Source organism: Hyaena hyaena, unplaced genomic scaffold, assembly GCF_003009895.1.
Source record: "Hyaena hyaena isolate Hyena2069 unplaced genomic scaffold, ASM300989v1 scaffold_1198, whole genome shotgun sequence".
Taxonomy (NCBI): Eukaryota; Metazoa; Chordata; class Mammalia; order Carnivora; family Hyaenidae; genus Hyaena; species Hyaena hyaena.
In genome coordinates this window covers 299,348-322,568 of record NW_024081837.1, presented here as the reverse complement: position 1 = coordinate 322,568, position 23,221 = coordinate 299,348, and the positions used below count along the sequence as shown (strand labels likewise).

General features: G+C 34.4%; 1 protein-coding gene across 1 annotated transcript in view; it reads right to left on the bottom strand.

Annotated features, from left to right (window-relative positions):
* The window catches only part of LOC120224597 (cadherin-10), a 189,103-nt gene that overhangs the window by 1,752 nt on the left and 164,130 nt on the right, over positions 1-23,221 (bottom strand). Inside the window, exons 9-11 of the mRNA XM_039222856.1 lie at positions 13,570-13,691; positions 7,825-7,933; positions 1,984-2,235 (exon numbers count right to left, since the gene is read on the bottom strand). Coding sequence (XP_039078787.1) covers positions 1,984-2,235; positions 7,825-7,933; positions 13,570-13,691 — 483 coding nt within the window. The remainder of the gene's footprint in view (positions 1-1,983; positions 2,236-7,824; positions 7,934-13,569; positions 13,692-23,221) is intronic.

The window sequence follows — 23,221 nt, the reverse complement described above, 5'->3', positions numbered from 1 at the left end:
GGCAAAGAGTGAATACCAGTTTCTACACCAAATTACCTACAGAAACTATGTGTGAACCTCAGCTAGATACATTTCAAATGACTATAGATGTACAGATAGAAATGTGTATCACTCAGAAAGGGCATTTGCCTATATTTGTGACCAGTTATCAATAATAATAACTTAATAATTTTACTAAGCATAATAATGGTAATATCATAAAAGAGAGGAGAATCTTAATCTCAAATTCCCTTTGGTTATATTGCTATTCCTACCCTCATTCAGTATTCCCAAACATTTTGGACATGATCCTTTAAAATGGTGACTTGGGGAAACAGAAGTGAATTCAATAGATAAGGAAAGAGAGAGAAAATATTTTACCAGGGATATGTATGATGAAATATATACTTATTTAAATTCTTTAGAAGAAACATATATAGGATATAGGATTTATTATCATGATGAACTGAATATATCTTCTCAAAATTCATATTAAAGCCTAAATCCCCAAAGTGATGGTATTTGGAAGTGGGGTCTTTAAGAACTAAAGTCATAAAGTGGAGCCCTCATGAATTGAAACAGTGCTTAGTGATTTTATAAAAGGAAACAAAACAGATGATTACAGTCTGCCATGTGGGGTTACAACAGAAGATGCCCTCCCCAAATTGAGAATCCGCAGTGCCTTGATTTTGGACTTTTCAGCCTCCAAAACTATGAGAAATAAATTTCTGTGTTAAGCCATCCAGTCTACAGTATTGTTACAGCAGCCTGAACTAAGAGAATTATAATATTCTGTGAAGGGCTCTTAAATTTTGTTTTTTATTAACACAAGACTGTCAGGCTGCTTGCCTTCAAGCTTGTGTGAAAGGGCAAACAAGGAACTTTTTTAATGCAACACAAAATAAAGTTTTAATCTATTGATAAGTGTTCTTGACCTTCAAAGTGGTTAAAAAATAAATAGGCCAGCATTAAGAGAAAGAAAATGTTTATTCTTCATGTCTTTGAGAAAATGTGACATTTTATTGTGCTCAAATTTATACATTCATGCACACTCATAAAATTGTGATGTAAAGATTTTGAACCTTAGATTGTTTATTATCAACCAAACGATCTTACCCTGTAAAAAATGTTCTAATAATGAAGATAATGAAACTTACTAAGATTGGCTCCAAAATCCAAGTTCATTTTATTGCTTCTTAAAATGTCAGATACAATGTTTTTTGATTAGGGTCATAGGAATATGCACAATAGTTTTAAGATAATGCAACTGGAGAGTAAACTTAATCAGATTTTTCATTCAAAAGCAGTTAAAAAACAATTTGCTCTAGGTTATAAAATCAAGTATTATTGTTGCAGAGAAAAGTGAACCAGGTGAAGGCCTATTTCAACATTATTTCAGTGAAAAGGAAAGATAGCAAGGCCTCCATCCAGCGTAATAAGAACAAAAACCTGGAAATAAACTGTAGATTTACTGAAAAACTATCCCCAACTAACAGCAAAGTACCTTGACTTCCTTGAGCCACTCAGAAATCGTTTGACCTTGAAAAATTCCAAAAAAGCTCTAACTTTTGATCTTACTATCTTAAGAAAAGGTAATAGCTATCTGACCCAAAAAAATATTTTAATATAAACAATATCCCCTGATTAACTTATGTCTGTTGTATATAGATATTGGAGTTATCTGGGAGGAGATATTTAATTAATTAATTAATTAATTTTTAATGAACGTTTTAGGTTTTTTTTTTTTTGAGAGAGAGAGACAGAGAGGGTGAGAGTGAGCAAGGGGCAAAAAGAGAGGGAGAGAAGCAGGGCTCACCCTAAGAGGGGCTTGTGCTCACCAGACGTGAAACCCGAACTCACAACTGTGAGATCATGACCTGAGCCGAAGTCAGACGTTTAAAGACTGAGTCACCCAGGCGCCTGGAGGAAGTACTTTGAGAACAGCATTTCTTATTTACAAACACGGAATCTAGAAACGACCGTATATTCGGTAACGGCTCTTACCCAGCAAAATAATGATGCAGAGGAGAATGGCGATGAGGGCGCCCGTGCTGAGGCCGGCGGGGAGGAGCAAGGCTTCGGCGCTGCACGACTGCATGTTGCCTTGGCTGTCACAAGCACACACGCGGATGGTCAGCGTGCCCGTGCTGCTCTGAATTGGGTAATCGTTGTCTGATATCACCACGGGCAAGAGATAGGTACTTATTTCATGTCTATTGAATCCATTTTTTCTGGTTAAAATTCTGGCCGTATTATCTAAAAAAACATTTTTAAATATTAAAAATGGGGGGGAGATGGGCAGGGAGGAGGGCACTTGTGGGGATGAGCACTGGGTGTTATATGGAAACCAATTTGACAGTAAACTATTTGTAAAATTAAAAAAAATATTAAAAATGGCTTGGGACAGTAGATTTCTCTCATCTTGATCACTATGGTTTGACGTATAAGTAAAAAGACATTCGTGTAAATTATAAAATTATTATCAATTATCCTATAAAATGTATGCAGTGCAACTGAAAGGTAGATAAGACAGGTTATACAGTCAGAGGAATCTAATACTATGCTTATTTATTAGATTTCCAACTAATATGCAGATACTACTTTTAAAATGGTAAATTTTTGTAAGTGAATATTTTATCAAAACTGCAAGGATAATAGCATATTGTTTTTTAGGATTTTCAGAAAACATACCTATGCATACCAAGAAAAAATTATATAATTTTTTAATTTATAAATGCATGTATATTTATGCACTCATGCACACATACACACACACACACAAAGCACGTATTAATCTAATATTCATGAAGAAAAACATGGGTAAATTTTAAGTGTAGTTGAACTTTTAAAATCAATAATGGACTCCAAACCCTTCAAGAGTCGCAATATATAAACAACGGTGAGCAAGTTATTTAGTATTTCTGAACTTTGATATCTACCCATTAAAATGAATATAATATATAACTGAAAATACTGGTGGAAGACAGCTGATGTGGGGTGCCTAACAGAGGCACAGAGAGATGTAAGGACTTAATAAACACGAGCATTCTACTACTCAGTATATTGCTACTGAAAATGTCTGTATCTGATAACTCACCCAGTATATTGCTACTGAAAATTTTCTTTATCTGGTAACACACCTCCTTAAATGGAGGTGGTGCAGTTAATAAAAAAAGATTCCTCCTACCCTTCTCTAATCAATATTTTTAAAAAAATCAATATACACTTGCATAATAATTTCCTATTATGTTGGTCCAACGCACTTAGACTTGTTTAGCCAATCCCATAAGGTTGTTTAAAATGCTAATGTTGGGAAGGGAGTGAGTTCAAATCATATTGTTCAAATTCATATAAAACAGAAAAAAAAGTGATAATTTCTTGCAAGCATAGTGTGTACATATAAAAGTCATTTCATAAATTATTAATAAGATGTTATGTCTACTACATCAGTTAACTACATAAGCTACAAAAGGAGCTTAGCAAAATAGAAGACATACATCAGCAAATTAAAAAAAAATAAAATGTAACCCTAATAATTTTGCAAACTTGACTTATATTCCAAGAAATATTAGGGTATAATTTTTACAGTCTCAAACCTACACAAAAATAAGTATAGGCCTATGGATATATATTTTTTCTTTTTTTATGTTTTTATCTAAATTTCATTTAGTTAACATAAAGTATAGTATTAGTCTCAGGTGTGTAATATAATGATTCAACACTTCCATACAACACTTGGTGTTCATCACAAGTGCATTTCTTAATCCCAACATCTATTTCACCTATCCCCCCATCCATCTCTCCTCTGGCAGCCATCAGTTTCTTCTCTATAGATAAGTGTAAGTATCTGTTTCTTAGTTTGCCTTTCTCACTTCTTTTCCTTTGCTCTTTTGTTTTATATCTTAAATTCCTCATATGAGTGAAATCATATGGTATTTATCTTTCTCTGATTGATTGATTTAGCTTAGCATAATACTCTGTAGTTATACCATGCAACATTTCATTCTTTTTTGTGGCTGAGTAATATTCCATTGTGTGTGTGTGTGTGTGTGTGTGTGTGTGTGTATCGCTTCTTGCTTCTTCTTTATCCATTCATCAGTGCATGGAGACTTGGGCTGTTTCCATAATTTGGCTATTGTAGATAATGCAATAAACACAAGGATGCATCCTTTGGATTAGTATTTTTGTATTCTTTGCGTAAATTGCTGTATCATAGGGTAGTTGTATTTTTAACTTTTTGAGAAAATTATCGAGGAACCTCCATACTGTTTTCCAGAGTGGCTGCACCAGTTTGCATTCCCATCAATTGTTCAAGAGGGTTCCCCTTTCTCCATATTCTTGCCAACACTCATTCATGACAAAACTCTCAACGAAGTAGGTTTAGAAAGAACATACCTCAAAATAATAAAGGCTATATATGAAAACCACACAACTAATATCATTCTCAAGGGAGAAAAACTGAGAGCTCTTCCTTAATGGTCAGAACACAACAGGGATGTCCACACTCACTACTGTTATTTACCATAGTACCAGAAGTCCTAGCCACAGCAATCAGACAAAGAAAAGAAATAAAAGGCATCTAAATCCCCTAGGAGGAAGTAAAAACTTCACTATTTGCACATGGCATGATACTCCATGTAGAAAACCCAAAAGACTTCACCAAAAGATGGTTAGAATTGATACATGAAGTCAATAAATTCACAGAATACAGAACCAATGTACAGAAATCTGTTGCATTTCTATACACCAATAATTAAGCAGCAGAAGTGGAAATTAAAGAATCAATCTCATTCACAATTGTAGGAAAACCAATAAGATACCTAGGAATAGATTTAACTAAAACAGTGAAAGACTTGTAGTCTAAAAACTATAAAACATTGATGAAAGCAATGGAAGTGAGCACAAAGAAATGGAAAAAAAAACATTTCATGCTCATGGATTAGAAGAACAAATAAGGTTAAGATGTCTATATTACCCAAAGCAATCTACACTTTAATACAATCCCTATCAAAATAAAACGTTTTTCCAGAGCTAGAACAAGAATCCTAAAATATGTATGGAACTGCAACAAACCCCAAATAGCTAAAGCCACCTTGAAAGAGAAAAGCAAAGCAGGAGGCATCACAATTTCAGACTTCAATTTATATTACAAAGTTGTAGTGCTCAAAACAGTATGGTACTGGCACAAAAATAGACACATATAAATCAATAGAACAGAAAACCCAGAAATGAATCCACAACTACATGGTCAATTAATCACTGACAAAGCAGGAAAGAATATCCAGTGGGGAAAAGATAGTCATTTCAACAAATAGTGTTGGGAAAAGTGGATGACAACATGCAAAAAATGAAACTGGACCAGCTTCATACACCAAACCCCAAAATAAATTCAAAATGGATTAAAGACTAAATGACCTAACTGTGAGATCTGAAACCACAAAAATCCTATAGGAGAACACAGGCAGTAACCTCTTTGACATTGGCCATAGCAACTTCTTACTAGATATGTCTCTTGAGGTAAAAGAAACAAAAGCAAAAATAAATGATTGGGACTTCATCGAAAGAAAAAGCTCCTGCACATGAAGGAAACAATCTACAAAACTAAAAGGCAATCTATAGAACTGGAAAAGATATTTGCAAATGATATACCTGATAAAGGGTTAGTATCCAAAATCTATAAAGAACTTATAAAACTCAACACCAGAAAACCAAATAATCCAATTAAAAATAGGCAGACGATAAGAATAGACATTTTTTCCCCAAAGAAGACATACAGATGGCAAACAGACACATGAAAAGGTGCTCAATATCACTGATCATCGGGGAAATACAAATTAAAACTACAACGAGATATCACCTCACACCTGTCAGAATAGCTAAAATCAACAACACAAAAAAACACAACAGGTGTTAACATATGGATATATTTAGAATCTTCTTGCCTTACCCTTTATTAACTTTTCCAAAGTTTCTAAATCTTAATTTTACTTACAATAGTTTTAATATATTGAAGAACAAAATGACATTTTACCGCATTCTAGCCATTCTATTCAAATCATTTTATTAAATATTTAGAAAGTCATCATATAATTACGCTTTTGATCTATAAGTTATTGGAAAGTGAAGGAATCTTAACAATTAAAAGCCCCAAATGTGTTATCACAGAAGCAGGAAATAAAATTTTAAGAACTTATACATTAAACTTAAGTTTTCTAAGATGAATATATTGATAAACATAAGGGTATTTTCTCAAGAAGAGCAATTCTATTTCTCAATGAAAATTCTTTCAAAATTCACCCAGTAGCAAAATAGTAAATTTATGCAGGATTATATCATATATTTCATCTACCTTTAGTGGTATTCTATAGAGTGTCATGTTCAGATTTATATTCATATGCCTTCAACTCTTGTTCTGAGAAACTCATATAAGATCAAGAACTCTCCCAAATATAGGAAGATGCCACTACTTGTCAAAACTTAATTAAGATTAGCCTAAAGGTGCTTACCTAGTAACTTTGAAATGTTGTGATAAGACAACATTTCCAGTCTCTATTACTTTTCCAAATTGAGAGGTGGTTTGTGGGAAGCCAGGGCTTGGTTTAACAGGAACATAAATTAAAATATACTTAGAAAGATGAATAATGTTGTCAATTCAGTATTAGTGATATCCAGTCTAAGTTCAACATATAGGATGCCAGATTCAGCAAATAAAATGACGGGTGTTATTTTACTGATATGCAGATGAAACTGGACATTTTGTGTCTTATCTGCCAACCCTATGCTAATTTTTCCCATCACAATTATTTTAGATGTTCAGAGGGATAGAAAACAGACATTTCAGAGACTCCAATTTAGCAAACAGATGTTACCAGCGGATGCCCTCTCTTCAACTGATTTGTGACATTTCTACCATATCAAATATCTCAAATAAAAATTGGGTTCATGTAAAACTATCCATTATCTTCAACTTCTTTCTGATATTCTGAAAGCCACCTAGAGGTGATATAGCAATCTGACTCTGCCAACGTACTTACATTGTTATGAAGGTATTACAAACATGCCAAGGCAGTTATTAAATTTATTTTAAGAATAGCTGTATTTACACTTACTCTAAAACATGTATGGCTTTTTAAGAAAGATGGGATGATATAGTTACTTTAACATATATTTATTGGGGGGGAAGAGCTCTCACTGCACACTTTTGTTTAGACTAGGATAATTACTATATATTTTTTCAAAGAATAAAACTTTTCAACTTTTCAAAAATGTAACCATTTTCATATTTTTCCTATAAAATCTGTTTTTGCCCCTTTTGGGAATGCAAGACACGTAATTTCAGTATTTTCAGTATTTTTCATCACAGAGACATTGAAATATTTACATATTACACAGAAGAATAGTGTATCTTGCCCTTGTGACTGCTTTTGCACTTGAACCCCCTCACAGGCCAATATGACTACTTCTCTTTCTTATGACCCATATTCCATGCTTTCTTGGTTTTGGTGAATCTGTTGCTGCTAAATCTCATTGAAATTTTCACAAACGTCTCACTGTGTCATTCATTTCTCTGCCCCATGTGTCTGATTATTTCCAGCCTCTCTGTTTCCAAGATCCAATCTTCTCATTAGTTCTCGTATAGAAATTTCTTTCACGTAATTTACTATTTTTTGAAATTTGAGAAAATGAACACTGTCAAGAAATTAATCTCATCAAATATCCGATGAAAACAACATTTAGTAACACAGATCAATAAATTAGGACATCATACATATGGTAATTGTTACTTTGCAGAAAAGTTGTTGTTACTGTCACCTTAAATCATAATGACCCCGTTCTAAAATTTACCTTCATTATCCTGTACTGTGAAGTTGGGATTGACAGCAGCTAAACTGAAGAAAAACTTCTGTCCACCTAAAGGGTCATCTTTGTCTACTGCGCTTATAGTCTGTATTAGCTGCAGAAAAGAGAAAATGCATATTTATCAAATTCTATGGGTATAATCTGCTTTATAACATGTAATTTTTAACATCCAGTTTTGTCTAAGTTTAAAGGCAGTGGGTTTTTCTCCTTGTGCATGTATCTTTGACTTATTCTATCTTTTTTTGTTATTACTTTGATTTTAATAAAGTCCTCATCTCTCTCTCTCCCCCTCCCTTTCTGCTTGTCTCTGTCTCTCTTTCTCCCTCCTTCTCAATTTCTTCTATATATTATCCATTTCTTCAAAATAAAAAATGTCAATATTATATTTTTGCAGCCTTTTAAATTTAGTATTTGAAATGAGGTTATTTCACACATCTTTAAACATTGATCTGGAAGAGTTTATCTAATGTAGAAAAATTTCAGAAAACTGTTGTGATTATGGTTTTTCTCCTCATCAAAAGTAAAGTGAAAACTATTCAAAGAGTGTAGAGATTTTATAGATAATATTATACACAACTTTTTAAGTGAAAGACTTAAACATTATGGTCTATTTTAGCAGTTATGGTTCACTCCATCTGCACTGTCAATTAAATTACATATTTTTATCAATATATGCATATGATGGGAAATGGTTATTTTATAAAGTTCATCTCTGATTTATTTATGGATAAGAGACAATATGAGATGCTATCTGGTAACAAAACAGAAAATGTAACACTTTATACTATAATCAGATAAATGCTTTGAACATATTCGATTAATATTTTTAAATATATATATAACATATAGCTATATAATTTTTGCATATATATCCATTTATCTTTAAGTTATATGCCTAACATTTTTATGTTTATTTTTGCATATATTAAGTTTTCAAGAGAGCTTCAGAAGTTGTTAAATTTGTATACCAACGTTTATATAAATGGTCAAATTTGTGCTTAACTAAAAGGAGTATGCTTTAATAAACTGACCCATTTTAACATTGTGTCTATATTTGATGAAAATATTTGTTACTATATTTTTATTTAAAAAGATTTCAATTTTAAAATATTATATGAAGTAATTATTAAAAAAATAAGAAATTATTTTAACTCTTCTGCATTCAATTAGTCTTCTTTTAAAGTGCGTTATAAAAATAAAAATGTGGTATGTTTTAGGTACTCCCTATTTACTTACATCTTTAACCACCTCCTTCAAAATGCCAAAAGAAATACAATTTAATCAAAGAGAGATAAATGTTTATTGTCTAGGAATAAGCAGCCAAAACAATCATTGAAACTTTGATTAATTTTAAAATATATTTTTAAATGAAACATAACTACTTAATGAAACTGTAGTGGTAATTTAAGATTGAATAGAAAGCAAAGCTTTATTGTTAATGGCTTAGCCATCCAATACAAAACCAAAAATGGTACTATGTGAAGGAATTAAAGAGAAAAAAAATGTTTATACAAGTATTCATTAATACCATTTAAGAGGTATCAATTCAGTTACCAAAGCATTTCTTGACTGATTCTTGTTTGTCAAGCAGTCTAAAATATTTTCTTTTTAAATAGTGATTTATAAGAATAAGTTTAAGGGAAAAATGACATAAATGAAGTAACATCAAGAAAGACAGTAGAGTAAACAGAATTTTTATGTTTACATATATCATTGATTAATAGGTTAGCACACATACAAACACAAAATAATAGAAATTTAAAAGTATAGCTAAAAGCATTTTAAAATAAAAACTATAATATTCCATCATAAATATACATTTTCAGCTATGATTATAAATTACAATTTCAGACAACAAAATATCCACATTTTTACATATATCTATAAGAAATTATAATGGTTTACACAAAAATTCTTTTTTCTTTAAGTTTATTCACTTATTTTGGAAAAGAGAGAGAGTGTACACTGTTGCATGTGCCCAGGTGCAGAAGAGTGCACAGAGAAAGGAAGAGAGAGACCCAGGCAGGCTCCATGGTCAGCTCAGAGCCCAACTCGGGCTCCATATCATGACCATGAGATCATGATCTGAGCAGGAGTCAAGAGTCAGGTGCTTAAACAACTGAGTCACCCAGGTCTCCTTACAAAAATTCTTTTTTTTTCTTTAAATTTTTAGTGTTTATTTATTTATTTTGAGAGAGAGAGAGAATGGGGGAGGGGCAGAGGGAGAGAGAAAATCCCAAGCAGGCTTCTCACTATCAGTGCAGAGTCCAACATGGGGCTCAGTCAAACACCGTGAGATCAAGACCTGGACTGATATGGAGAGTTGGACACTTAACCAACTGAGCCACCCATGTGCAAAATTTCATGCAAAAATTCTTAATTAAAATATGTTATTTGAATAATTGATTTCAAAGTTAGTGATTCACTGATATTTTCTTTAAATGTTATAAAGAAAGTAATCTCCATGTTGTTCAGGGATCAACTGTAATTTGTTTTGCTGTATGTTTGCTTATTTGATTTGGCATATGTACCATATACATATGGGCATATAAATATACATACATATATATATGTATATACTATATACATTTGAGTTGAGTTGCAATAGAAATCATAAGTTGGCAAAAAGAAGGAGATAAAACCACCTCCCCTATATCTCTGTATAAACACTCACTATTTTATTCTGCTAGAAACAAATTCATTTTAACTAATTTCCAATAAAATAGGTTGCCACATTGTGGAAAACAAAACCAAAACCACTGGTGATGTCTAGTATTCACTTTGAGCATATGGAGAATAGACATTGATAAGTCATTTATATTTTATATCCTTAGCTGTAACATAATTGGTTTGTATTTTTACTAGGCTATTCTAAAATAATCTCAATTCAATGAGAAAGCTTTTACAGTGATCATGAGCTTTTCCAGTGGTTAGAGTAATAGTTTCCATTGATGTAAAAATTCCCTTTGTTCCGGTAAAAAGCACTCTTTTCAGTAGCTCGTAAGTAACTAAACTGTGTTCCATGGAGACATGCAGTGGGATATTTTGGGCTTGATAAAGGTCGGGACCTCAGATACTATCTGTGGGTAAATACAAGTAGCACTCCTCCCTGGGGAGACTCTGGGGAATCTGTGAGACCGAAATGCTATTTCTTTCCCATAATGATGAAAATTTTTTAAATATATTTTATTGGCTGAAAACGAAAGAGAAATGAAACAGCCAGTCTTCTTTCCTTTCCTAAGGACTCTCTGTGATGGAAAAGATAAGGACTCAAGTAGCTTAGTTCAGGCAGGAGAGGGAACTCTTAAGGGTACATCAATTGTAAGCTCCATCTTTTCCAAGGGGGAAAATCTTCTACGCTTAGAGGAGGGAACAGGGAAAAAAAGAGGAGGAGATGGTAGTTAATTTTATCTCTGTCTTCTCATTTTGTCCATGCATAACACAAATGGAATTATTTCCTACGCTGTTGCCCAAAGTACGACTTTCAATCAGCACTTGATTCAGAGAATTAGGTAGGTTGAAATACTCTATAAATAACTGAAGCACAGCCAGAAGTCCTCACAAGCTCCTACTTCCCAGAAGGAGAGGCAGAGTTAACAAGTGAATTTCAAGGATGGTTCAGTGAAGGACTTTCCCAAATAACCACCTTGGTTTCACCTGTTAGGATGCTGTAACCTAGAATTTCATCACTGAGTACATAAGGATTTGGTTTAAGGAACCATTTTTCAGCCTATGAGACCAAAATGATATTTAATAAACTGATCTTATTTAAAAATAACAAACTACTATTGGGGCTCTTGGGGCACCCAGAGCCTGGATGGCTCAGTTGGTTAAGCTTCTGACTCTCGATTTCTGCTCAGGTTGTGATCTCATAGTTCATGAGTTTAAGCTCCACATCTGGCTCTGTGCTGAAGTGTGGAGCCTGCTTGGGATTCTCTTCTCTCTCTCTGCCCCTCCCCTGCTCATGCTCTCTCTCTTTCTCTCTCTATCTCCTAAAACAAATGATAAACATTAAAAATAATAACTACTATGGGAAGCTATTGCACATTCAATTAGACAAAAATTATTAATCATGTTATTCCTAACAAGTTGATCAAAATAGGCTACTTTTTTAATCGAAATAGTCTTCAATTTTATTATTTTCCTTCAATATGCCAAGAGGTTTTTAAAGTCCAAAAAATACATAGTTACTAAACCAGATATATTTTTTTAAAAAGAGTCATAAAGAGGAAAAAAAAACCTTTATTTTGTATATTTTGAATACATTTGGAAATCAGTATTTAAAATGATTCAAATGCTCTGAAAAGATATCTCTTGAAAATCAAATAGAATAACCATAGAGGAAGCAATGCATGCGGCAGTTGTAAAGTGGGTAATTTATCTCTTAGAGAAAAGGCTTCAACTTATATCATGCTGAGCCTGCCAAGCAGAGGACTATTTGGAATGGTATTTTCAGGGCAAACAGTGTTTCATTAAGAAGTAGGTCGGAAGTAGCTTTGTCATTTAAATATTCCAAATTAAACATTTCCATAACATTTTCAAATAAAAAATGAATCCAATTGCAGCAATTTTACCATTTCAAACAATAGACAGGCTATTGAATTTCTGTTAGAATCTTCAGAAGGAAGAATCTGTGTTATTCCACAATGTAATTTGCATAAAAATGTAACAATGACATTGATGTTTATAAAGAGCATCAAATGATGTCAAAACACAATACAGTTTTGTGATGGCTCTTCTTTCTTTAATAAAACACATTTGATTCCCAATTATTATTTATAACATGCAGCTTCCTTCTGTGAAGATAGCACTCAAACCAATTAAGAGCATTTCTTTCAGCCATATACACTGGAGTTTTGCAAACAACAAAATGAGTCCACTGAGGAAAAGACTTAAAGAGTTATAAACAAAGCTGATGTAGAAAGAATGTTTTAAAGGACGAAAACTAAGTCATTAAGCACTCTGAGTGTTGCTATAATGATGAAATACAAGCATAAATCTAAGGAGTGAATCCTTCAGCCTGCTTTGAAATCATTTGCATACATTGGAATATTGATGCACTGTCTAGCTGATCCCATGTATCCATCTCTGTGTTTTTCCTAACTTCCATCTCCCATTTCTCCAGCAGTTACGGTACTCATCTAAAGAAAGAGCAGAGGTTTTTTGTTGTTGTTTTTTTATTCTTCCTATTTTTGTGTTTGAGTGTTTAATAAGTGAAAGTTATTTCTTCTTACATCTAAAGTTTTGTGGTAAGACTAAAATTTTATGTTTTCATTATAACTGCACAAAAGAAATCTGAAATTCGCTATATTGTCATTGAGAACATTTTTAAACTTTAAAAACATCAGCCTTTGTGTGTGTGTGTGTGTTGTGTATACGAGAGAGAGAGAAGAGAGAGAGAAAAAGAGATGAAACATAGCAGGGGTGGGCACAAGGAGAGGGAGAATGAATCTTGAGCAGAATCCATGCTCAAAGTAGGGCCCAATAAGGGGCTTGATCTCATGACCATGAGATTGTGACCTGAACAGAAATCAAGAGTCAGGCATTTAACTGACTGAGCCATCTAGGCACCCCAGCACCCCATCATCAGCCTTAAACATAATATATGTTCCTGGGCCTTATATGAGTTCTTTTACCTCTGTCTACTCATTCTTCTTAAGATTAGGAGAAGACAAATATTTAACAAGCCATTAAAATCTTCCAAAGCTCTTAAGTCCTATGTTTGCTCACCTGTCCTGGTCTGGCATTTTCACATACAAAAGTGTCATAGAACACAGCAAATTGCGGGGCATTGTCATTAACATCCAAAATTCTCACAAAAACAGCCACGCGAGTCATCTCTTTGGGATTGTCTAGAAAAGAGAAAGGAAAAATTTGTTTAGGAAGACACATTTGTGCACCAGATTTAATTTATACAAGCATCTTGTGGATATTAAGTGCTCACATAAAAATAAACATCGCGTTCATTCTACTAACATAATGAGCAAATGCAATAAAGAAAATTACTACAGAGCCTAATTAAGTAGTCATAAATTCAGTTATTATTGGCCTCAAGAGTACTACTATTATTTTGGAAAATCTTCTCAAAAGCAAAATCCAGCATAAATGAGTTCATATTGTACTTGTGTCTTTACTGTCCAAAATATGTAAAATAAGAACAAATAGTTATTAAATCTTTGTCATACAGTATTATATTAAGCTTCAGCAAGTTTTTGGTTGAAGAAATAATTTTAAATAAATTATTAACTAGTCCATAGTCACAAGCTTATAAGTAGTAGTTTTTATATTACAACTTACCCTTCTGACTACTTTAATCACTAAAATGTATTCCAATAGCTACTCTCAATTCCTCTTTTGGAAATTTTAACATATAGCTACCAGTTTTACAAGTTGGATAGAAATTTAAATTAAACATAAGCATTTGAACTTTCCATTAATTGTTATTGATGCTATTTTAACAATCCAGGCTGAATTTTGTGAAATAAAATTAGTTTGATAGTAACATATAGTAGAATAATGTTTTATTTTTTCCTACAAATGCTAAAATCAAGAGTATCAAAATGTTCACATAAAAATATGCATTAAAAATGTTTAGATTTGTAAATGGAATTTTAAAATATTAATGTCTATTGGGGTGCCTGGGTGCCTCAGTTGGTTAAACATCAGACTTGGGCTCAGGTCATGATCTCACAGTTCGTGGGTTCAAGCCCCGCATCAGGGTCTGTGCTAACAGCTCAGAGCCTGGAGCCCACTTCGGATTCTGTGTCTCTCTCTCTTTCTTCACACCTCCTGCCCGTGCTCTGTGTCTCTTGAAAATAAATAAATAAACATTAAAAATATTAATGTCTATTTGTAAACATGAGGTAACAGCATAGCCTGGGGTAACAAACTTTTATTAATCATAATCGCATTATTTCCACGATGGGTTTTTCTAGGCATGTGTACTGATACCTAAGAGTGTTTTGACATCTTAAATTGAAGTTCAATTTATCAGCCTTTGTGATATCAAAATCTTAGTCTTTGGATACAGTTCAATTTCTACATAGACTTCAGCAAAGTCAAACTGAAGATCAATATAAAAAAAAACCAAAGGAAGTAATTAGCTAAAAACAAAGAAAAACAGGGGTCTAAGAAAGATAGTGGAGGAGAATGAAGGGTCTCAGCTTAGCTTGTCTTGTCCCTGAAATGCACGTCGATCAGTACCAAACCATTTTACACACCTAGGAAACTGATCTGAGGATTAACGCAACAATCTGCATAACTTGAGCCACAGAACTCAGCAGGTACACAGTGCGGAAAGGTGAACTGGGGAGAGAGAAGCTGCAGAGGGCAAGGAGCTGTTTTTGCAGAGAAAGAATAAAGGGAGAGAGTGCTTTGGGTGAGTGCTTTCGTGCAAGAAAAGTACTCCCCCAAAAGGAGAGAAAGAAAGAGTGAAAACACACAGAAGACTGAACAAGAATTCTGTTCCCAAAATCCACTAATGGGGAGAAAGGAAAGAGTTTCAGTATCGTTAGGATTATATACACAGGGGAGCACAGAGTCTGAAATTCTAGAGTTCAGTTCCTGGTGGTGCTCTGCTGAGAGGGAGAATACCTAGCAGCAGGCAGCAGGGTCTGAGAGGTCCATGGGCCACAGGGGCGAAGCGGTTCTCCTAGAGAGCATTTGGTAGAGGCCAATAGGCCTCCCCAGGGTCAAAGGTCCCAGCAGACCCCGGGGAGCAGCCACATTTACTGTTATTGGGACAAAGACATTATAGTGCAGTGAAACCTGGCACTAGCTCTGTGTTGTGATTTGTCACACTCTCTGAACTTCTGCCACCGTGCAATTACACAAACATTTTCTGAGGTAACCAGGCACCTGGCTATTGCTCAGTGAGACCCTTTCCCAGAGAGATGGCATGGGTCCAAGCCACTGGGGTATCTGCAGAGATGGGTGTTGAAACACAGCCCTACCTGCGACAAAACTCTGCAGGGAGGTGCTGCCTGGCAGGCTGATGCTTGGATACGGACAGGGTAGAGGCAGGGAGTGACAGGCCTGAGACAAAGAAGGGGTTCTTGAATGTCAGTGAGAGCATGAGGTTCCTGTGACAGAGACTAGGAAGCTGGGTGAAGCCAGTTCCAACTCTCCGGCACGCGCGCATGCGCGGGCATCCAACCCAGTAAACTAAGTAGCACCACAGGACAATGGAGCCATTACGCCAAGCCCCGCCCAAGTGTGCACTCCAAGCACAATGCCTTGACAACCAGCACAAGTCTCTCCCTCTGCTCAGTGTATGGACTCTATAGAGTGTTTCATAGTCTGAACTCCAGGGGACACTGAATCCAACTTCATTTGGGTTTCATTCTGTTTGCTAGTTCATTTATTTATTCATTTTTGTTTATTTGTTTTTGTTTTGCATCTGTCTTTGTTGAAATTGTTTTTTTTTTCTCTTTTCTTTTTCTTGGATACAGAAAGAGATAAATTTATTTTTTATTTTCTTTTTAAAAAATATTATTTATTGTTTTCATTATTTTACTATGTTTTTTGTAGATTTTTATTCTATTTCATTTTTTATTTCATTTTGTTATATTTTATTATATATATATTTTAATATTTAAAGCTATTCTTACTCTTTCTTTCTTTACCTTTTTTCTCTATTCTACCAAGTTTCTTTCAACAAGCAGAGCAAAACATACCTAGAGTCTAGCTACTTTATTTGATTTTTTTGTTTTGTTTTTAATTTTTAATTTATTTTGTTTTATTAATTAATTTTCTTTCTCCAAAATGACAATGAAGGAATTCACCCCAAAAGAATGGACAGGAAGAAATGACAGCCAGGGGCTTATGCAACACATATGTAAGGAAGATATTTGCAGTAAACTCAGAACCACAATAGTAAGAATATTAGCTAGCTGGGGCTGAAAAAAAGCATAGACTCCCTTTCCGCGGAGATAAAAGAAGTAACTAGTCAGGACAAAATTAAAAATGTCATAACTGAGATGTAATCCCTAATAGATGACACAATGAAAAGGATGCACAAAGCAGAGCAGTGAATCAGTGATATAGAAGACAAAATTATGGAGAACAATGAAGCAGGAAAAAAGACGGAAACAAAGGCAAAAAAGCACAATAACAGACTTGGAGAACTCAGTGACCTATTAAAAAGGATAAAATCCAAATCCTAGGAGTTTCAGAAGATGAAGAGAGAGAAACAAGGACAGAAGGTTTATGTGAGCAAATTATAGCAGAAAATTTTCCTAATCTGGGGAAGGACATAGACATCAAAATCCAGGAAGCACAAAGAACTCCCATTATATTCAACAAAAAAGACCATCACCAAGGCATATCATAGTCAAATTCACAAAATACACAGACAATGAAAAATTATGAAAGCACCAAGGGAAAAAAGTCCTTAATGTACAAGGGAAAATGGATCACGTTTGCAGCAGACCAATTCACAGAAACTTGGTAGGTCAGAAAGAAGTGGCAGAATATATACAATGTGCTAAATCTGAAAAATATGCAGCCAAGAATTCTTTATCCAGCAAGACTGTCATTCAAAATAGGAGAGAAAAAGAGCTTCCCAGACAAATAAAAATGAAAGGAGTTCATAACTACCAAACCATTCCTGTAAAAAATTTTAAGGGTGATTCTTTGAGGGGAGAAAAGATGAAACAAAACAAAAAGGTACAAAAGCAACAAAGACTGGAAGGGACCAGAGAACATCACCAGAAACTCCAACTCTACAGGCAGCATAACGACACTAAGTTCATATCTTTCCATACCCACTTTTAAATGTCAATAGGCTAAACGTACCAATCAAAAGACATAGGGTATCAGAATGGATGAGAAAGTAAGACTCATCTAGATGCTGCTTACAAGAGACCCATTTTAGACATAAAGACACCTGCAGATTGAAAGTAAGGGGATGGAGAACCATCTCTCATGCTAATGGTCACCAAAAGAAAGCTGGAGTAGCCATAGTTATAGCAAACAAACCAGATTTTAAAATAAAGACGGTAGCAAGAGATAAGTAAGGGCATTATATCATAATTATGGGGTCTATCCACCAAGAATATCTAACAACTGTAAACATTTATGACCCCAACGTGAAACACACAAATATATGAATAAATCAATCACAAACATACACAAACTCATTGATAATAATACCATAATATTGGGGACTTCAACACCTCACTTACAGCAATGAACAAATCATGTAAACAGAAAATCAACAAGAAAACAATGGCTGTGAATGACACAGTGGACTGGATGGACTTAACACATTTATTCAGAACATTTCATCTTGAAGCAGCAGAATACACAGTCTTCTCGAGTGCACATGGAACATTCTCCAGAACAGATCACATACTAGGATACAAATCATCTCTCAACAAATACAAAAAGATCTAGATCATAGGGTGCATATTTTCAGACCACAATGCTATGAAACTCGAAATCAACCACAAGAAAAAATGTGGAAAGACAACAAATATTTGGAGACTAAAGAACATTCTACTAAATAATGAATGAGCTAACCAAGAAGTTAAAAAGGAAATTAAAAAGTACGTGGAAGAAAATGAAAATGAAAACACAGCGGTCCTACACCTCTAGGATGCAGGAAAGGTGGTCATAAGAGGGAAGTATATAGCAATCCAGGCCTTCCTAAAGAAAGAAGAAAGTTCTCAGGTACACAACCTAATATTACATCTAAAAGAGCTGGAAAAAGAACAACAAATAAAGCCCCAAACAGCCAAAAAAAAAAAAAAGTCCAACTTTGGCTGAGGTCATGATCTTGCAGTCTGTGAATTCAGACAGCTCAGAGCCCCAGAGCCTGCTTTGGATTCTGTGTCTCCCTATTTCTCTGCCCTTCCGCTGCTTACACTCTATCTCTCTCCCTCATTCTCTCTCAAAAATAAATAAATATTAAAATTTTTAAAAAGGCATCTAAATTGGCAAGGAAGAAGTCAAATTTTTAGTCTTTGCAGATGACATGATACTCTATGTGAAGAACTCAAAAGACTCCACCAAAAAAACCCCTGCTAGACCTGATCCACAAATTCAGCAAAATCACAGGATATAAAATCAGTATACAGAAATCAGTTGAATTTCTAGACACCAATAATGAAGCAGCAGAAAGAGAAATCAAGGAATCGATCCCATTTACAATTACACCAAAAGCTACAAAATGCCGAGGAATAAACCTAATCAAAGAGGTGAAAAATCTGTACACTGAAAATTGTAGAAAGTTTATGAAAGAAATTGAAGAAGACACACAAAAAAGGAAAAAAAATTCCATGTTCATGGATTGGAAGATCAAATATTGTTAAAATGTTGATACTAACCAAAGTAATCTACATATTCAATGCAATCCCTATCAAAATAACACCAGCCTTCTTTACACAGCTAGAACAAACAACCTTAAAATTTGTATGGAACCAGAATAGACCCTATTGAGTAGCCAAAATAATGCTGAAAAAGCAAACTAAATCTGGAGGCATCACGATTCTGGACTTCAAGCTTTACTACAAAGCTGTATTCATCAAGACAATAAAGTTCTGGCACAAAAACAGACACATAGATCAATGGAACATAATAAAGAACCCAGAAATGGACCCACAAATATATGGCCAACTAATCTTTGACAAAGTAGGAAAGAATATCCAATGGAAAAATGACTATCTCTTCAGCAAATGCTGTTGGGAAAACTGTATAGTGACATGTAGAAGAATGAACCTGGACCAACTTCTTATACCATACACTGAAACAAACTCAAAATGGATGAAAGATCTAAACACGAAACAGGAATCCATTAACATCCTAGAAGAGAAAATAGGCAACAACCTCTTTGACCTTGGCTGCAGGAACTTCTCACTAAACATGTCTTCAGAGGCAAAAGAAACAAAAGCAAAAATGAACTATTGGGACCTCATCAAGATAAAAAGGTTCTGCACAGCAAAGGAAACAATCAGCAAAACTAAAAGGCAACTGATGGAATGGGAGAAGATATTTGCAAAATATGTAAAGAACTTATAAAACTCAAAACTCCCAAAACAAATAACCCAGTGAAGAAATGAGCAAACACATGAATAGACACTTTTCCAAAGAAGACATCCAGATGGCTAACAGACACATGAAAAAATGCTCAACATCACTCATCATCAGGAAAATACAAGTCAAAACCACAATGAGATACCACCTCACACCTGTCAAAATGCTAAAATTAACAATTCAGGCCAACAACAGATGTTGGCAATAATGTGGAGGACTAGGATCCCTTTTGCACTGGTGGTGGGAATGCAAAATGGCTTAGCTACTCTGAAATGCAATATGGAAGTTCCTCAAAACACTTAAAAATAGAACTACTCTGTGACCCAGCAATTACACCAGTATGTATTTATCCAAAGGATACAGGAGTGTTGTTTCAAAGGGGCACACACAGCCCAATGTTTACTGGTAACAATATTGACAATAACCAAAGTATGGAAAGATCCCAAATGTCAATCAGCTGATGAATGTATAACGAAGAGGTGGTATATGTATACAATGGAATATTACTCAGCTATCAAAAAGAATCAAATCTTACCATTTGTAACAACGTGGATGGAACTAGAGTGTATTATGCTAAGCAAAATAAGTCAGTCAGAGAAAGACAAATAGCATATGACTTCACTCATATGTGGAATTTAATATACAAACCAGATGAAATAAGGGAAGAAAAGCAAAATAATATAAAAACAGAGGATGAGAAAAACCATAAGAGACTCTTAAATACAGAGAACAAACTGAGGGTTGCTGGCAGGGTGTTGGATTGGGGGATGGGCTAAATAGTGATGGGCATTAAGGAGGACACTTGTTGGGACGAGTACTGGGTGTTATACGTAAGTGATGCATCATTAAACTCTCTTCCTGAAGTCATTATTACACTATATGTTAACTAACGTGGATGTAAATTAAAAATAATAATAAATAAATAAATCAAAAAAATAAAAACAAAGCAAAACAAAAAATAACAGATGAGGTGAAGGACAGTAGCAATGTTATTAAATGGCCTCTACCAACAGGGTTTATGGGTATTATTATTTGCCTTTGTGAAATTTATCTAACTTTCTAATTTTATCTAAATGATTTTCAAAACCAAGAGAAAAATTATTGTCATTTCTAGATAGGATATATATTACCATTCAAAAGAATTTACTTCTCCTTTCTTTCCACGTAATCATAATGTTACTAAAATAATGAAATCAGCACTTTTAAAAATAATGTTTAAGAACTGATTACTCAGCAGGGACATTTACAAGGTTGAAGTCATATGAAGGAAGGAAGACAGTTCTAAATCCATGTGAAGTTTATTTATCTATCTTTCTTTTCTCAAGGGAAACTTTAAAAGGCATCCTCTCTTTAACACTCTTTTCCAGTCTTACTCAGCCTTTGTAACCATATGTATTCCATTCTTAGGTTCTGATTTCATATTTACCAGTGCATTGCTGCCTATTATTCACTTCTTAGTGTGTCAGGTGGTTACAGAGTTCAGACCCTGGAGTAGATTCCCAGATTCACCACTGATTCGTTGTATGACTGGCCAATTTACTCTGTCTCTCTAATGCCTCAATTTACTCAGTGTAAATCAAAATAGAACTTCTAATCTATGGAGTTACTTGAAAAATTAGGTGAGTTAATGCATGAAACTATAAAAAACTACTATCAAAGTATTACTTTGTTGGTTAAGTGCTCAAAACGTGTTGACTATTATTTTTAAAATCATCCTTATTATCGCCATGATACCTTTTTCATTTTCTTACATGACTTGAAAGCTTATGCTATCTTACTCCACACAAAGCATTCACACAATAAAAATGTGTTAACTGGTTTTCCTACAGTTCATACGGGTCTGAAGAGGACTACATGTGTGGAGAAGTGGAGAGAGGAGAAAAGAAAAAAAAGAACAGTCTATTCCACTCTTTTCCTACCTCCCCTAGTCCTAAACAATTTGCAAACAGCCAGAGTTCACCTATAAAGTGTTCACCTACAGAGAATCCTTAACCTACCTAGTGTTATTTGTTGCTGTGGGGAGGAGTGGGAAGGTATGATTCTTCCACGTTTTCTAGTATGTGCTTTTTCATCTACTTAAATAGTGGACATAAGCAAAATATTTTCTTTCAATATAGAGCCCTGACATAAAAATAACTTGCTGGTAGCAATTCACTTTCTAACTATGCTGAAGAAGCCAAGAGAGACAGAAAAGTTTCAGATCTAAAAAAACTGCATTGTTAGTCCTTTGCCTGACACAATATGAAGATTCTTCAGCTTCTTTACAAATAATTCAAGTCTCTTCAAATCAAAAGCTAAATCCACAGGGATAATGTGCTTATCAAGCATCAGGCCTAGAGTCACCTATTCAAACAACAGTGCTTACACTAATCTTTTTACAGATAGATGTTGCAGCTTATGTACAAATAAAAACATAAAGCATTCTAAGAGTCATCGTGCAGAATGGTAGCTGGCATATGCTTACCACCTGAGTCTCTCTCAGGGCCAACCAGGCACACTCCACCGTAGCAGGAATGTGTCAGCAATAAAGGATCTTAAAATGTGAGAGCATTCTTATGTATTCAGTAGGCTTTTCCATTGTCCAAGAAAAGGAAAGCTTAAATAATTATCTAGAAATCCAAAGCTTTAGAAAGATGTGTCTTTTCTACCTGTTCAGGGCAAGAATTTCCACTGTCAAGGAACTAGGTATAGATAATGGAGTTCTTTGGCCATGAACTTTGCCCTCCTGTTCTCAGAATGTATTGCAATGATTATCGTCAAATTTTCAGATGTGGGCAGAGGAACTCATTAGTTTCTACAACCAATTTCTACAGCCCAAGTGTGACCTTAATTTTAGGCTTTTTATTCTCCAAATAGCATTTAAAAATATTTTTTGAAGAAGAAAAAGAGAGAAATTTTTTCACGGTATAGGGCACTAAATAATTACCTGGAGCAGTACTTGCTGTATGATGTGCTACACTGCTGCGGAATGTAGAATTAAACTGTTAGAGGCAGGGCCGGAAAACGTCTTGGTAAGAAGTCCATTTAAACATCATTCCGTCCTGCTTAGGGCTTGGTGTAATGCACACTTACCACAAACCCAGTGCTTAAAATCTAGGAAAAACAATTTCCTATATATGCTGTTTCCCTCTCTCCCTTATCCCTTTAATACCCAGAACAGCATAATGGGCCCCTGACTGCTTGTGGCTTGGCAGGTAGGCATTCCCAGCAGCTACTCCATAAATTGATTTCACTTAAGGGCAAAAAATAGGTTTAGTTCTTAAAAAGAAGAACATAATTGGCTTTGCTTTTTACAGAATCGTAATTATTTCAACTAGCTTTAGAAGTTAAATTTCTCAAAGTACCTGAA